The 15,485-nt window shown below is 47.5% G+C and overlaps 1 protein-coding gene across 2 annotated transcripts in view; it reads left to right on the forward strand.

Moving 5' to 3' along the window:
* Positions 1–15,485, forward strand: part of LOC308369727 (acetyl-CoA carboxylase-like) — a 72,622-nt gene that overhangs the window by 19,923 nt on the left and 37,214 nt on the right. Inside the window, exons 31-42 of one of the 2 annotated variants that reach the window (XM_080844241.1) lie at positions 1,584–1,640; positions 1,896–1,940; positions 4,525–4,566; positions 5,551–5,766; positions 5,873–6,028; positions 6,226–6,450; positions 7,841–7,996; positions 8,357–8,503; positions 10,091–10,360; positions 11,314–11,411; positions 11,999–12,119; positions 12,939–13,049. In XM_080844241.1, coding sequence (XP_080700367.1) covers positions 1,584–1,640; positions 1,896–1,940; positions 4,525–4,566; positions 5,551–5,766; positions 5,873–6,028; positions 6,226–6,450; positions 7,841–7,996; positions 8,357–8,503; positions 10,091–10,360; positions 11,314–11,411; positions 11,999–12,119; positions 12,939–13,049 — 1,644 coding nt within the window. The remainder of the gene's footprint in view (positions 1–1,583; positions 1,641–1,895; positions 1,941–4,524; positions 4,567–5,550; positions 5,767–5,872; positions 6,029–6,225; positions 6,451–7,840; positions 7,997–8,356; positions 8,504–10,090; positions 10,361–11,313; positions 11,412–11,998; positions 12,120–12,938; positions 13,050–15,485) is intronic. The other variant, XM_080844242.1, reaches the window with a different exon arrangement.

Genomic DNA, 15,485 nt, shown 5'->3' on the forward strand with positions numbered 1-15,485 from the left:
GATTACTTCTGCACAGAATTTTATTTTTTCTCATTTTTTTGGAGCCAGGCGCTGGAACTGTGCATGGCAAAGGGTAGGCTCCATGCTAAGAGGATTACTGACTTGAAAAAAGGTAGCCGTCATTTAATTGAAGGCTTACCAGGCGCCACAAGAAAGGCGAGCAGTCAAAGTGAAGGTATAACCCGTCCCAGAACATCCTGAAGAGACCACATTTGCCAGAGTCCGTGTGTTTCCTGTCGCCCGCTTTGCACGCCTCTCTCCTCCTCCGCCCGAGCGCCGCCACCGCCGCCCCGGCACATCAGGGCTTTATCGCCCGGGCTCAGCCCACCCCGAAGAGGTTTTACACGTTTCAGAATTTTTAATCTCTTCGTGCACGCAGAAAAGGTGCCTTCAACCCGCATTATTCATAAATGCTGTGATCTCGGGTGCCGTGCGGCATAATCACCCTGGCACGCCGAGGAAGCCACGTCGGAGTTTCTCTCCTTTTTTCTTCAGCTGCTATCTAGGAGGGGATGGAGTACTTTGATTCCGATTATGACATCATGTTCTTCCAGTGCTATGCATGCCCTGTATAGGGCGCGCAAAGAAGATTTAGCCCTCAAAAACAGCGCGAGTTGCATTGTTGAGGTGAGAGTGGGAGGCACGTTCTCTCCAGTGTGACAAGAAGTTTTGCCGCAGCCAGAAGGCTCAAAATGGCCGTCCAGCAACTGCAGTAACAGCAACAGTAGTGGCTCGCCGCGGAGAAGATTTCACCTCATAAAGTAGTGGAAGTGGTTGTGAAACATAATAAAGGTAAAAAATGAATAGCAGACTCAGACTCCCTGGGTGTCTAGGGTGAGATGGCAGCGGAATGATCGCCCCCGCCACACACAAAGACAAACGCGCCTGGAGAGAGTAGAGGTTTCCCTCCGTGCTTTTTCGCCCCATAAAAAATTGGGATCACATTACCGCCAATGGCTCCCCCGAATGCTGCAGCAGCAGTGGGCTGAAATGGCTGCTCGGCAGGTAACTGATGACCTAATCTGGCCCCTCGTAACCTGGGCCATGTTGTCTGATTCAGACTCTTGTGGTAACAGCGGGAGCAGGCAGCCAAGCGGGCCTCATTACCCCACACTTGTAGCCCTGATTGGGGCTTGTTTGTGTCGTCAGGCAGGCTGGGGAGTGAGCCTCTCGGCGGCTCAGAATGAGCTTGAACCCACTTCAGAGAACAACACGACATCACTTGCACGCAGACACACACACACACACACACTCAGATGTATATGAATGTAAACACTCATGTGCACAGTTGGAGACATGTTTAATGCAAACATCAGTACTCAAAAGACACACAGATACACTCTCGCATGGCCACACATATTAATCCACCCACAAAACATATGAGCGAATACTAGCTGCAACACACACAAAAATACACTCTTCTTGATTGTTTCCCTCATTTATCCTTGCCACTTTCTTGCCTTGTCAGTGTGTGAGTGCAGTAAATGGTTAGCTTGCAGTCTGAACATTTCCTCCTTTTTGTGATTTTGTTTGTCAGAGACAGCATTTACAATCCTATTTTTATTCTTATTTTCCCGTCCCAGAAAGCCCTGCTTGGGGAACACTGCATCCGCAGACTAACACTCCTGGTGGAGCAGAAGGTGAGTGTGTTCTACTTCATCATCCTCATTACTCTAATCAACACCCATGTTCTCATTTTCTCAGCTACTTTACTGCCCCTGTGCAGTAGTACAAGAACTGAAATCCAGATGACTACAGTGGTTAATGAGTTGGATTGATTGAAGTGAGAGACAGACACAGTAGTATTTGTGTGTGTGTGCGTGTGTGTGTGTGTGTGTGAGACTGACTGACTGGTTGGTGTGTGTCCTCTGTCTTCCTGCGGTTTGTTGCTGCAGGACTGCAGGCACGAGATGAGCTTTGAGGTGGATCAGAGGTTCCATGTGAGTAGAGAAGGGAATTGGTGGTGTGTGTGTCTGTCTGTGTGTGTGTGTGTGTGTGTGTTGGTGGAGGTGGGGTGTCTGTGTATTTCTCCAGCACTGGTTTATATTACCAGAGAAAGAACGAGAGAGAGAAAGAAAGCGAGAGAGTAAAGGGATGAGTGCATTTCAGCCCTGTCCAGTGCGGGCGGCCTCTGTCAGCCGTCGTCATGGCGGCCAGCCGTTTGGCTAATCGGCTCCTCTCAGCGCCGCGGGGCTCGTGAGACGGGAGTGGCGCCCGCGAGCCATGTTCAGGCTGTTAAGCTCGTCAACTGGCGCCAAGTGCACCTCACGGCAGAGGAGACGCCGGTGCCCGTGTCATTCCCCTGTCTTCCGACCTGAATGGGCAACGTCTCATCCCCCCCACCCCCACCCCCCTTTAATGCTGGGATTACTGCCTTTGGCTCTCATTTGATTAGACAAGGGCAGGCCTTGATTGCGGCGGGGGGAGAGAAAAGAGGGCGATTTGTTTTGGCAGGCCCTCGGAGGTAATCATGCTCGTCATTGTGTGTCCCTCCTCTGGTAATTGTGAGGTGTTCATACCTCATGTGACAAAAAGAAGGTGCTCGCCTTGCAATTGCACCTTCCCCCCCTCCCCCCCTTTAGAACCTCCAACCCTTTCCTCTTTGGAAGTACATCTTATAACATTAAAGCCTTGCACTGCTGTGAGCTTGTTTTTGTTTTGCCATATGGAGATAAAAAAAGAAAGATGTTGCTGCAACGTGCCGGAGTATCAGGAGGAAGCAGTGTATATCTTTGCCCCCAACAATCCCACAGACACACACAAACACTCTCTCTGACACTAACTCACACACACTCACACACACACACACACACACACACACACACTCTCTCTTACATACTCACACACACTCTCACTGGCACTCACTCACTCACTCTCTCACACACACACACACACACACACACACACACACACTCAAACACAAGCTCACACTCTGCCCAGTGCTGGAGAGACAGACTCTAGGAAACGGTTCTCTGCACCGACTGGCGCTGTCTGCTGTACGCACGTTTGGCTGAATTGTAAAACGCCAAATTGCTGGCTGTCCTGCACTGACTATGGTGTAAACCTACAGCTGTCCCCCGGTAATGAAAATTACAGTGTGTGAATGCTATAGTGCTGTCAAATCACCCAAGGCCAAGACAGTGGGCCTGCACTTATGCTGCTCCTGATCCACTCGCAGGCGCGAGACACAGAAGCTTGACTTGACTGTGCTAGCATGTTTATTTAGCGGCCTCTTGTTTCAAATGCTGAGATGTTGTGAGCATTTTTTGCCTTATTTTACATAAATATCCACAATCATCCACTGCTGTACTTGGCTAACACAGTGAACTGCCATGTGCCATATAAAGTGATGCGTTGAGTTTAGAAATTTAGATTCCCGGGGGTTGATCCCAGTGGCACTATTATCCAAATGTTTTTGCACACTTACTGTGAAATCAGTTCAAGCAATCAGAATCACAGGAAAGTTGAAACTAGTCCGTATCTTTGTATTAGAAGTGATTTTAAGACATAACAAGCCTACACATAGTTAACTACGAAGCAAAACTGGTATAGCCTGCGCAATCATTTGTCACAATTTTCTCTCTACCCCCCTGCCGTCCCCCTCCATCCCTCCAGTTGAGCATTTGCAGTCGTGTCCAAGATAATGAATAAAAAGTGACACATGTTAAAAGATTATCTCTTCCGCAATTTGAATGGATGAATTATGCCGAGCAGAGATGCGAAATCCAGCCCCCAGTAGCAGTTAGCGTTCACAGGCCTTCCTCGTCCTCTCTCCCCCGTCTTTATTTACAGTTGCTAATTGGAGCCCAGTGTGTCTGCCGCTGAGGAATCCTCCACTGCCAGGCACCCAATTTTCTGCCCTTGCTGGGTAGTTAGCCGCGTTATTAGGGATAGACCTCTCCGCGATCGCTTTCCAATCTCTCGGCTGGCAGGGTGCCACGTCGAGCTAATTTAAGGGAATTATTGTGATTGTTTCCATAACGTTGATCAGATTATCGCCCAGCGGGGACCACTTGCCCTGCCGCAGCAGCCTCAGCCTCCCTCTCACTTTCATGTTTGCTCTCACCGAAGGGAATGTAGGGAAAGCCAAAGAGAAGGCTGTGGGGGGTGGGTTGGTTAACCCCCCCCCCCCCTCTCGCTTGGCATTCTCTATTGCTCTTTTTGTTAAAACTTTTTATTGGACTTGCGGCTGAAGTGTTCTGCTTGGTGTTGGGTGGCTTACTGGAGCTGTGGTAGTGGTGTGGTGATGGGGTGGTTTGGTGATGGGGTGAGGTGGTGCGGTGTGGTGCAGTACGATGCGATGTGGTGTGGTGCGGTGCGGTGCAGTACGATGCGATGTGGTGTGGTGCGGTGCATCGCGGTGTGGTGTGGTGTGGTGTGGTGTGGTGTGGTGTGGTGTGGTGCGGTGCGATGCGGTGTGGTGTGGTGCGGTGCGATGCGGTGTGGTGTGGTTGTTTCTTGTCTCTGAGTTCTTATGGGTTTGGTGTTTTGTGTTGTTTTTGCTGTTGTTTCGTCTCCATGCAGCGAGAGTTCCCCAAGTTCTTCACCTTCCGTGTCAGAGATGAGGTGAGTATGAATGACACGTTCTTGACTCTACATGTCCTTGTCCTCTATCTGTCTTTTTGTCAGTTTCTCATTTTCTCTTTCTGTCTTTCTGTTCTGTCTTTCTTTCTCAGTCCGTCCATCTGTTATACCTTTTTCTCTCTCTCTAGGTCTGTCTTTTTGTCTGTTCTCTTTGTCTGTCTGTCCATTGTTTAAGAAAGGCCACAGTGGATGAGATGGCTAGGGCACCTTTGTATGTTAACCAAAAATATAAATCACACACAAACCTCTTTCCAAACTAGAATTGAAGATAGCAAACCCCCCAGAAAGAGGAATAGGAGAAGCACAAGGATTACCGCATTTTCCTTTCCCAAAGCAAAGGATACCAGAGTAGATAGGTTCCTTTTCTCTGCTGCCTTTTACAGCCGTCATGGAGAATTGAAAGGTGTTTAAAGACCGTCCGCAGCCCTCAGGAAATGACTTTGCCCAGCACTCTTAACCTTCAGTGTAGGGCCAGGAGAAGTGCATTCCTCTCCACAATGACCTCATCCTCCACTCACTCCTCCCCATCTCACAGACTTGATGTTTGTGATCGGTGGTGGCGGCCCCCTCCCTTGCCTGGCTGGAGTTTGCCCCCTCTCGAAAAAAATAGCTCGTCTCATTACGCTAATGAACTTAATAATTATTTCCCAGCACTGGAAGGAACGGAGCCCATTTAATGGCTGGGGATTGGCTTTTATTTCATTTGCTTAGCCTTGCAACCCCCCTTTTAACTTGTGGCCATTTTCCATCTCAATAAACTCTGTATCCCTCAAGCAGTCAATATCTCCCATCATTAGACACCAGCAAGGTTCCTTTCTCACTGCTGGGGATAAAAGAAGGCAGCCTCTGTCTTTACTTTAGGGATGGCTATATTTCTAGTCCCAAGTCATGCCTAGCTTCATCTTTAACAGAGGCCTTGAGTTGCATGCCCTCAGTGCCAATCCTAAAGGCATTTGTTTTTCACAGTTCGAGGAGGATCGGATATACAGGCACCTGGAGCCTGCACTGGCCTTCCAGCTAGAGCTCAACCGCATGCGGAACTTTGCCCTGACCGCCATCCCCTGCTCCAACCACAAGATGCACCTTTACCTGGGCGCCGCCCGTGTGAAGGCGGGAGCAGAGGTGACGGACTACCGCTTCTTCGTGCGTGCCATCATCCGCCACTCAGACCTGGTCACCAAGGTAACATTCTGAATGACTAGACCTGTAGTATTTACCGCTAAGGCATAGATCCAGCCACCATTTGTGGCAAAGTACAGCTGGTGAATTCGTCTTCATGTATTTGTAGGAGGCCTCTTTCGAGTATCTGCAGAACGAAGGGGAGAGGCTGCTGCTGGAGGCCATGGATGAGCTGGAGGTGGCCTTCAGCAACACCACCGTCCGCACCGACTGCAACCACATCTTCCTCAACTTCGTCCCCACCGTCATCATGGACCCCTCCAAGGTCAGTTTGTAAACTTCTTCTAGTCAACATTAAAACCGTCCATTAATGTTTCAGTGAACACAAAATAGTGGGTTATAAGCCAATTAAGTGATTAAACAATATTGTTGGATGATTGCAAAAATGAGTCAGTCAGGGGAATTTCAATGTGTCTGTGAGACCCCTCTGACATGTGTCACATGTGCCCTCTCCTCTGTCAGATTAAGGAGGCTGTGCGTCTGATGGTGATGCGTTATGGGAGCAGGTTGTGGAAACTGCGTGTCCTGCAGGCCGAGCTGAAGATCAACATCCGCACCACGCCCTCCGGTGACACCATCCCCATCCGCCTCTTCCTCACCAACGAGTCCGGCTACTACCTGGACATCAGCCTCTACAAGGAGGTCACCGCCACCTGCACCGACCAGGAGGGCCAGAAAGACCCACAGGTAAGTTATGGAGTTTTTAATGATTAACTTTATGCCTTTGATTTGTTTAATTAATGTGTTTATAACCTTATTTTGTCATTGCCTTTAATATGCTGATGTTGAAAATGAGTGCAACAGTGATATCTTATGTCAGTGGTGATTAGCTTGATTATGATGAGTTTAGCTAGATTTTGGGGGGGGAGCGGGGAGGGGGGCGTCATGGACTTGCCTGTTGGCAGCCATAGTGTATAAGTGTTTTAATCATCTATCTCTGCTTTCACTTACAAGTCTTACACACACAGTTGTAAATGTACTAAATCTCCTTAATGCATAGCTGAAATGCTCCCAAGATGCATTTTCATTTTACATTTTATCTGTTCTTTGACTGTTCCCATTTCACATCCAAACCAAAGAGCACCTGTCTAGACATTTAAAACCCCAAAGGTTTAGACCGAAACGATTAGATTGGCTGGTTTATACAGTGATGTCCTGTGATTACGTGACTCTCTAAAAAATTGTCATTGCGGTGTCCCTCTGTTAGACAGCTGAATTCCCCGCAACTGTAAAATGGTCAGTATGTGCCGCTTCACTAATCCCTCAGCATGTTACACGGCCGAGAAAGAACCATTGAGATATTTTTAATTGCTCCGAGCAAATGATCAATCAGACATTTATGAGCTCTTTATTGCTGTGTAAAGTGCTGTATTCAGCATTTCATTAGTGGCTTCAGACAAATTAACTTTAGATCATCTCTCCTGCCTTCAGAATTACTGTATATATGTGCTGCCGCCTTTTGTGCTACACTTATCGGAGTCATATCTGGCCAACGTTCGCTTCCCACTATTTTTTTTTCGGAGGGTGAAAAAGTAATGGCAGTCTTAGTCCTTTCCTCATAAGCAGGAGAGCGGCGGTGGCATCAAGTGTTGAGGCGAGGGCCAGATTTCATTTCCTTTCCATTTAGACTTGCCAGACAGCATTAACTAAGGATCCTGTTGCAGCGCATGTATTGTATTCAGCCATCTCAATTAACACTTACCTCTGTAGCTATGAGGCAAGTTCATTCTTGCCTTGGAATAATGGAATCATTACAGTTTCAGGATTTATGGACTATAATGAGACACCAAGAAGAAAGAAAAACTTTTTTTGAGGGTGGTGTGTACCATCACAGGAGGGGTTGACTGAAGGATTGTTTTGTTTTTTGACAGAGAGGTTGGCAGTGATCTCTTGAGGCTCTGCCACTATAGGTCTCCCTCTCACTCTCTCCTTCAGCTAGTCCCTTCAGCTAGGCCCCCGGAAACCGATTTAGGACCACACCCAAGTCAGAGATTGATCTAGTTTTCGTCTGGAATGATGGAGCGGGTCAATCGGTCGACTCTTCTGTCTCACCCCCTCCCTCCCTCCCTCTCGACAGGTCATGTTCCAGGGGTACGGGGACAAGCAGGGCCCGCTGCATGGCATGCTCATCAACACGCCCTACGTCACCAAAGACCTGCTGCAGTCCAAGCGCTTCCAGGCCCAGACGCTGGGCACTACCTACGCCTATGACTTCCCCGAGATGTTCAGACAGGTGAGGACCACAGCCACTTACTATCAATTTATACTTACAGTTATTTAATGAGTACGTTTAGACTATAGAGTTATTTAACAAGTACATTAGAGTTATCTAAGAGTTTTTAATTACATGATGAAGTGACTTACATGACAGGTAAGCCGAGTGTAGTCTTAAGCTGCAGCTATGAAATTGAAACCAAAAAAACATGTATTTGTGGTTTATCATAAATATTGGCTGCTAATTCATCCAGTCAGCATTCAACATTTGTTTTCTCAGACTGAAAATGATAGGAGTTGTTTTGATCATTTAGACATTTAGATACAGTAAGCTGGTACTTAGTTTCTCTTCCATACCTACCCACCCACCCTCTATCAGGCACTGCTGAACCTGTGGAGCTCCATGAAGGTCCAGGCTCATCTCCCAAAATGCCCGGCACCCACCGAGCTGTTGACCTTTACTGAGCTGGTGTTGGATGCACAGGGCCAGCTGCAGCAGCTCAACCGCCTGCCAGGAGGCAATGAGGTGAGAGAAAGAGGGCTGAGAAGCGGCAGCAGCCTGGAGCAAAACACAACACACACACACACACACACACACACACACACACACACACACACACACACACACACACACACACACACACACACACACACAGCAACAATAACAAAGCCTATTAGCGTTTGGCTTAATTAGCACAATGCTGGCTATGAGCCGCCACGCAGTTGGCATGCAGGCAGGGAAAACAACAAGTGAAGGTTCCCAACCCCTCCCCCCCCCCCCCCCTCTCTCTCTTGCATGTAGTCATAGCTGTGTGTGTGTTAATATAGGTGTCTCATTGAAGCTTTCAGGGCGCTGTGGTGCAGGTGTCGTTTCATGATTGCTGTGGCAAACAAAGAAAGAGATGGGTCCTGGTCTATTGTGAGCATTTTGTTTGTCTGATTCAGCATGGTAGGGTCTTTGTATGTCCTGCTGGTTTTTTTTTCCAGTGGCAACAGCACATGTGGCCTCCCCTCTTTCCATGTTCTGATGTTCTCCCTGTAAAAAGGGAGAGTGGAGAAAAGACAACTTTTGGGGTGCAATACCACAGTTTGACCCATGGGGGTCTCTCTTTTTCTTCAGTAGTCTTGGATTGTGGAGAAGACCCCAGCCGCATTGTGCCATTGAGTTGCACTCAGAGCCACGGGAAGTATCAGTAAACCTTGTGTGTGTGTGCGTATGTGCATGCGTTAGGATATCAGGCCCCTTTCAAACCCAAATACCATTCCAGCAATGATCTCACAGTAACCCTCACACAGGGTTAAATGGCTAAAGTACAAAGAAACAAACAAAGCCTTTATGACAGATGGGATCACGATGCCTTGCACTGGTTAGAATCTGCTCTCCGCTACTGTTAGCGCCGCTGGGTTTCTCGGTGTCTGGGATGTCTCAGCCCTTCAGAGGTTACTGCGCAGGTCAGTGATTTGTTGGCCATTAGTTAAGAGCCTCATGGTAATGTTTGGTGAGGCATTTGCTCTGATTGCTGGTGCCGTCAACAGTGCTAGCCACAGAGCAGCCTTTGTTGTAATGCATTCCATGTGGATGCATCTGACCCCCAGATTGCCTTCAAATTGAGTGGTGTGATTTAAAAAAAATATTGAATTCATATTTTTTTTATGGTCATCATTAACATTAACCCGGGGAATGCAAGGGGTGGAAGGCATCCAGGTTAATCCCTTCACCTCAGTAGACCGCAGTGTTGAGAGTAAATACCATATAGCACCTCTGAGTGAAGAGAAACCACTGCAGGATACAAGCAGCCAGCTGCATGTTACATAATGTAAACACATAGTGTATAAAATGGTTGCTATGATATATGTCTTTTCACCTTGACCGTTTACCGTTCACCTTATGGAATGTCTCAGAAGTGAAAGATAGAGGTTCAATTAATTTGATCTGAGTTCTATTTATTTTTGTCTTTTTCATGTTTTTAAATGTGTCATCCATACTACTGTATTGTTGATAGTACAGTTGATGAAGCATTTACAATTTTTCTCACACCATCATGTCACCTTGAAAGCAATATTCTTCTTACAACACACTCTCCCAAAACTTGTTGTTCATCCCCCTGTGAAGATTGGGATGGTGGCCTGGCTGATGACCCTACGCACCCCCGAGTACCCGACGGGCCGCGAGGTGGTGGTCATCTGCAACGACATCACGCACAAGATCGGCTCGTTCGGGCCACAGGAGGATGTGCTGTTCCAGCAGGCGTCGATCCTGGCCCGCCAGCGCCGCGTGCCGCGCATCTACATCTCTGCCAACAGCGGTGCCCGCATCGGCCTGGCCGAGGAAATCCGGCAGATGTTCCAAGTGGCCTGGCACGACCCCAACGACCCCTACAAGGTAAGAGTGTTGGGATGAGGGATTGGGGGAAGGGGTGTGTCAGGTAGGAGTGGGTGGGGGGGGGGGGGGGGCTGGTGGTGGTTATGGTGCCCCCTGCAGGGAAGGAAGGGACTAGGGGGAGGGGAAAGGGCGAGGGGGGTGAGGGGTTGGCCGGATCTGTGATTGGAGCCGTGGCTCTGAGGCAGTGCAGGAGAAACTCGCTCTCTGAAAGCGTGAAATGAGGCTGAATTATCGCCAGCAGGTTCCCCGTTCTCTCTCTCTCCCTATCTCTATTTCTTTTTTTCACCCTGTCTCTCTCTCTCTCTCTCTCTCTCTCTCTCGCTCCCTCTCTCTCAGCCAGTTTTTAAATTACGCCAGCAGACAGGGCCAGCAGGTTCAGCCCAGCGGCCCCATGGCCCCTTAGGCCCCTGGAAGCTGCCCAATGCCTTTCCCTCCCATCCCATCCCCTCTTCTCCCTCTCTCTTCTCCTCTCCCTCCCATCCCCTCTTCTCCCTCTCTCTTCTCCTCTCCCTCCCATCCCCTTCTCTCCCTCTCTCCTCCTCTCCCATCCCATCCCCTCTTCTCCCTTTCTCCTCCTCTTCCTCTGTCCTCCTCTCCCTCCCATACCCTCTTCTCCCTCTCTCCTCCTCTCCCTTCTCTCTCTTCTGTTCTCTTCCACTCACCTCACCTCACCTCCAGCCCCCCCCCCCCCCCCTCCTCTAAGAAGTGGATTTATGGGAATGCAGAGTAGCAGGGAGCCATGGACCACTGCCACCAGTGCGCCCCTGAAGTCCAGCCTTGGCAAGTGATTTGCCAAGCCTTGCTCATTTGTGTTCGTCATCTAACTCTCTCTCTCTCTCTCTCTCCCCTCTCTCTCTCTTTCTCTCATTCACTCCTTTTTTCTCTCTCCCTCCATTCCCTGATTCTCACCTCTACTCTTTCGCCCACCTCTGTCTCTCCATCTCTCCCACCAGGGCTTCAAGTACCTGTATCTCACCCCTCAGGACTACAAGAAGGTGTCAGCGCTGAACTCTGTGCACTGTGAGCATGTGGAGGACGAGGGCGAGTCAAGGTGAGGGGTCGCCTCCAGCCTCTAGCCTCTTGTGTTGTGTAATATGATCCCTTTCAACAGTACCTGGTCGCAGTGGACACTGGGATGGTTTGTCCAATGTCACTGCTTCATCTAAAGAAGGTGTAGTTTGGGAGGTTGCTGGTTTGGAAGTTCATCAAATTGCTTCCCTTGGCCACTAGTACAGTCCCTCCTCCTCAAGGCTTAGTATTCACCTCTCATTCATTCAAGTTTGTTTCTCCTCAGTCGCTCTCCAATTAGATATGATAAGATAAGATAGGAGTGTACACCCAGGTCAATAGTTCATTGATCCTTGATAAAGAACAATGTAATGATTTTGTATGGTGCTGTATAATTCTTATGGAACTTATTGATTTTTTCAAAGGCAGTATGGTACTCAGTAGTCGTTCCTGCACAGCCATACAGCTCGACCACAGGGGAGTGAAGCCACTAGTGAGAGACATCAGGCTTAGCCCCGGTGCAATGGTAGCGGGTGCCTGCGTGTGACTGTTGGTCAGAGTATGTGTGTGTGTGTCTGGTGTGAGTGACGGTGGTTCCACTGCTGCTCAACCCTGCGTGACACTTCGCAGGTACAAGATCACAGACATCATCGGCAAGGAGGAGGGGCTGGGCGTGGAGAACCTGCGGGGTTCCGGAATGATCGCCGGCGAGTCCTCTCTGGCGTATGAGGAGATCATCACCATGAACCTGGTGAGGGCGTGCGATGAATCATGACACATACACACATGTACACTTTTGTATACATACATATACACATAAACAAACAGACACACAGACAAACAATGCTCCTGTTTCTAATGTTGTATTATTATACAGCTCCTCGGAGTGCTGCAGATAGTTCCATTGAATTGAATGGGCCATCCCAGCGTTCGGAGGTCCGATATTTCTTGATAATGATTTAATGGCCGCTGCCATTGGCAAGGGGTTTTGTGCTTCCGAGTCTGATCTTTCATATCATTCCTCAAGCAGTCCGTTCACTTATCTTAATGGAAATTAATTGTAACTAAAAGTCAGCAAGTAATGCGTTGCTACGAAACACCTGAAACGGTGTAGTTTTCTGCACATGCAGAATTTTTTTTTGTCAGTGGAAAAATAGAAATGTTTTGGAGAAATGTCTTGTGGCAAGTAACCGTATAATAAGCGAGATAATGTATGTGCTGTGCATCTATTAGGATTTATTTTTTCAAGAATAACTTGCAGACGACACATTATCCCTTACAAATTGATTAATGACCTGACATGACCTGTTACATTACACAATTAATATATGATTGTTTTAAAATCACAAAAAAACAAAATTGAGGTGGAAAATAACTAATATAAGTTCACTTTCTTATCAATTATTTATTTATTATACTGTTTTATGATATTAAACTATTTTTTGTCAGAGGTGCCGTGTCCCACTATGTATTAAGTTCTTTTTTTTTTTGTACGTACCTTATTTCCACACATCCTCTTTGTGGGATTTTTTCCCTCCTCCCACTATTTCTCTTCTCACCTTCTGCGCAGGTGACATGTCGGGCCATTGGTATCGGCGCGTACGTGGTGCGGCTGGGCCAGAGGACCATCCAGGTGGAGAACTCCCACATCATCCTCACCGGGGCCGGTGCTCTCAACAAGGTCAGACGCCCGCTCGCCCACGCTACGCTCTCCATCCCACTCCAACTCTCGGCCCTACTTTCACTGCTACTCCAAGTGCTTCAGTGTGGTCGCCTCCGTATAATTATATATATATACTGTATAAGGAGACGACCACATATATATATTATACACACCTATGTTAAGAGTGGGCCATCATAGGCATTCACTTTGATGTGCTTTTATTCCTGTGTATGAGAAGAGTTGATGCAGGCTGTCATTTATGGTCAGTAGATATGAAATGTTGGTTCAGTAATCTGATATAATTTTGCTATCTCCAGATGTTTGAATTAGCATATGAATATTTTTACAGTGTGGTTCACATGCGCATTGTGAATGATATTGGTATTTTGTTGTGTTTTTTTTCACTATTTGACTGGGGAGAGGTTGATATATGTTTTGTTACCTTTACCTTTACTATATGTTTAGTAAAGGTAACACACTGAGGAATGGTGGTAGTTTATCTCAGTTGCCGTTTTAAAGGTGTTTTTTAATAACACTGAATTGGAAAGCTGAAGGCTGGCAGTGGAGTTCATAGAGAGGTGAGGGATGCAGTTTGCTGTAATGTTGAGCCCTGGCTGCATGTGCATGGCTGACAGGGAAGTGACTGAGGGCCAGAGAGCAGAGAGGCAGGAGGAGCCAATGCAATTGCCCCCTCTTTTTCTTTTTCCTCCTTTCTTTTCTCCTGTCTCTTCTGTTCTCTTCTCTTCTCTTCTCTTGTCTGCCTGCCTTTTGTCTTTTCTTTTGTCTGCCCCCCTCGGCACACATTCACACTCACGCTGCCTTTCTCCCTGTTCTGTCTTTTAACTATACCTTTTCTGTCACCTTCACCTTGTTCAATGCATGCACACAAACACTCCCTCTCATAGACACACACACACACACACACACACACACGCACATGCACACATGTACACTCTTATTCGCCACAGGCGTACTGGCAGGTGTGTGTGGATAGCATTTCCATTCAGTGCATGAGTAGACACAAATACACACACATACACACACTCTCTCTCTCTCTGTATCTCTCTTCCCTTCTTTCTTTTTATCTCTCTCTCTCTCTCTCACTCTCTATGCATACTCACAAATGCCTCGCCACGGAAATTGAAATAATGATAATGTGTCCCTCTGACTGCATCAAAGTATTGCCACTTCAAAAAAAAGCCAGGAGGCATGAAATGCAAATGACAATGTGCAGCGGACGGATTGAGTGCCTTCGCCTCGCGCCCCGCCACATCCTGGAGGAGGGCAGCAGCAGTAGCAGCACCAGTGCCGGGCTCCACAGCTAGGGAGTGGGGATTGGGCTGTGTGTGTGTGTGTGTGTGTGTGTGTGTGTGTGTGTGTGTGTGTGTGTGTGTGTGTGTGTGTGTGTGTGTGTGTGTGTGTGTGTGTGTGTGTGTGTGTGTGTGTGTGTGTGTGTACGTGTACGTGTATGTGCGTATTTCTGGAAGGGGAAATTCAGATGGGTGCGTGAACTCTTGTGGTTTGGTTGATGGAGTGGGGTCTTCAGGACGGATTTGGTGGGGTGGGCTTGGTACATTGTATAGGTATAGTGGCAAAAAAAAGAAAGTGAGTTTTTTGGAATTATCTTAATTTCTTTATAAATGTATCTTAAAATATAGTCTGATCTTCATATGTTGCAATAATACACATACACAATTAGTTTGAACTACTAACACACAGGTTATTGCATTGTTCTCGTCCATATTGAATACATCACTCAAACATTCACAGCCGATGTTGAAATATATATATGAACCCCTAGGCTAATGACTTCAACAAAAGCTAATTGGAGTCAAGAGTTAACAAACCTGGAGTGTAAACGATTAAACGAGTTTGGAGATGTGGGTTAGAGCTGCTTTGACTTTTTGAGTTTGAGTTGAACATTTTGAGTTTTCTATTCACAAGAAGCATCTGCTGATGTGAACCCTGCCTCGCAGAAAGTCATCTCAAAGTGTTTAGAGACACGGCATTCCACAGTTTGGCAAATAGTCTATAAATGGAGACCTAATGGAACTAGAAAAAGGCGGCCAGCCAAGATGACTCTGAAGGCACAATGCAGAATCATGGCAGAATACCACAGAAGAGGCTGCTGCTCTACAAAATAAAGTAATGCGTTAGCCAAAAAGCACTTTGACACTCCACAACGCTACTGGGAAAATGTTTGGTGGACTGATGAAACTGGTTGAAGATTGAATTGGTCAGGAAGAACACGCAGCACTACGTTTGGTATAAAAAGGGCACCGCATACCAACATGAAAACATCAGCCCAGTGGTGAAGTACGGTGGAGGGAGCATCTTGATTTGGGGCTGCTTTACTGCCTCGGGGCCTGGACATTTTGCCATCAAAGAGGGGGAGATTAATTCCCAAGTTTATCAAGGAATCCTACAGGATTATGTCAGGGTGGCTGTTCACCA

The sequence above is a fragment of the Sprattus sprattus genome (assembly GCF_963457725.1).
Source record: "Sprattus sprattus genome assembly, chromosome: 9".
NCBI lineage: Eukaryota > Metazoa > Chordata > Actinopteri > Clupeiformes > Clupeidae > Sprattus > Sprattus sprattus.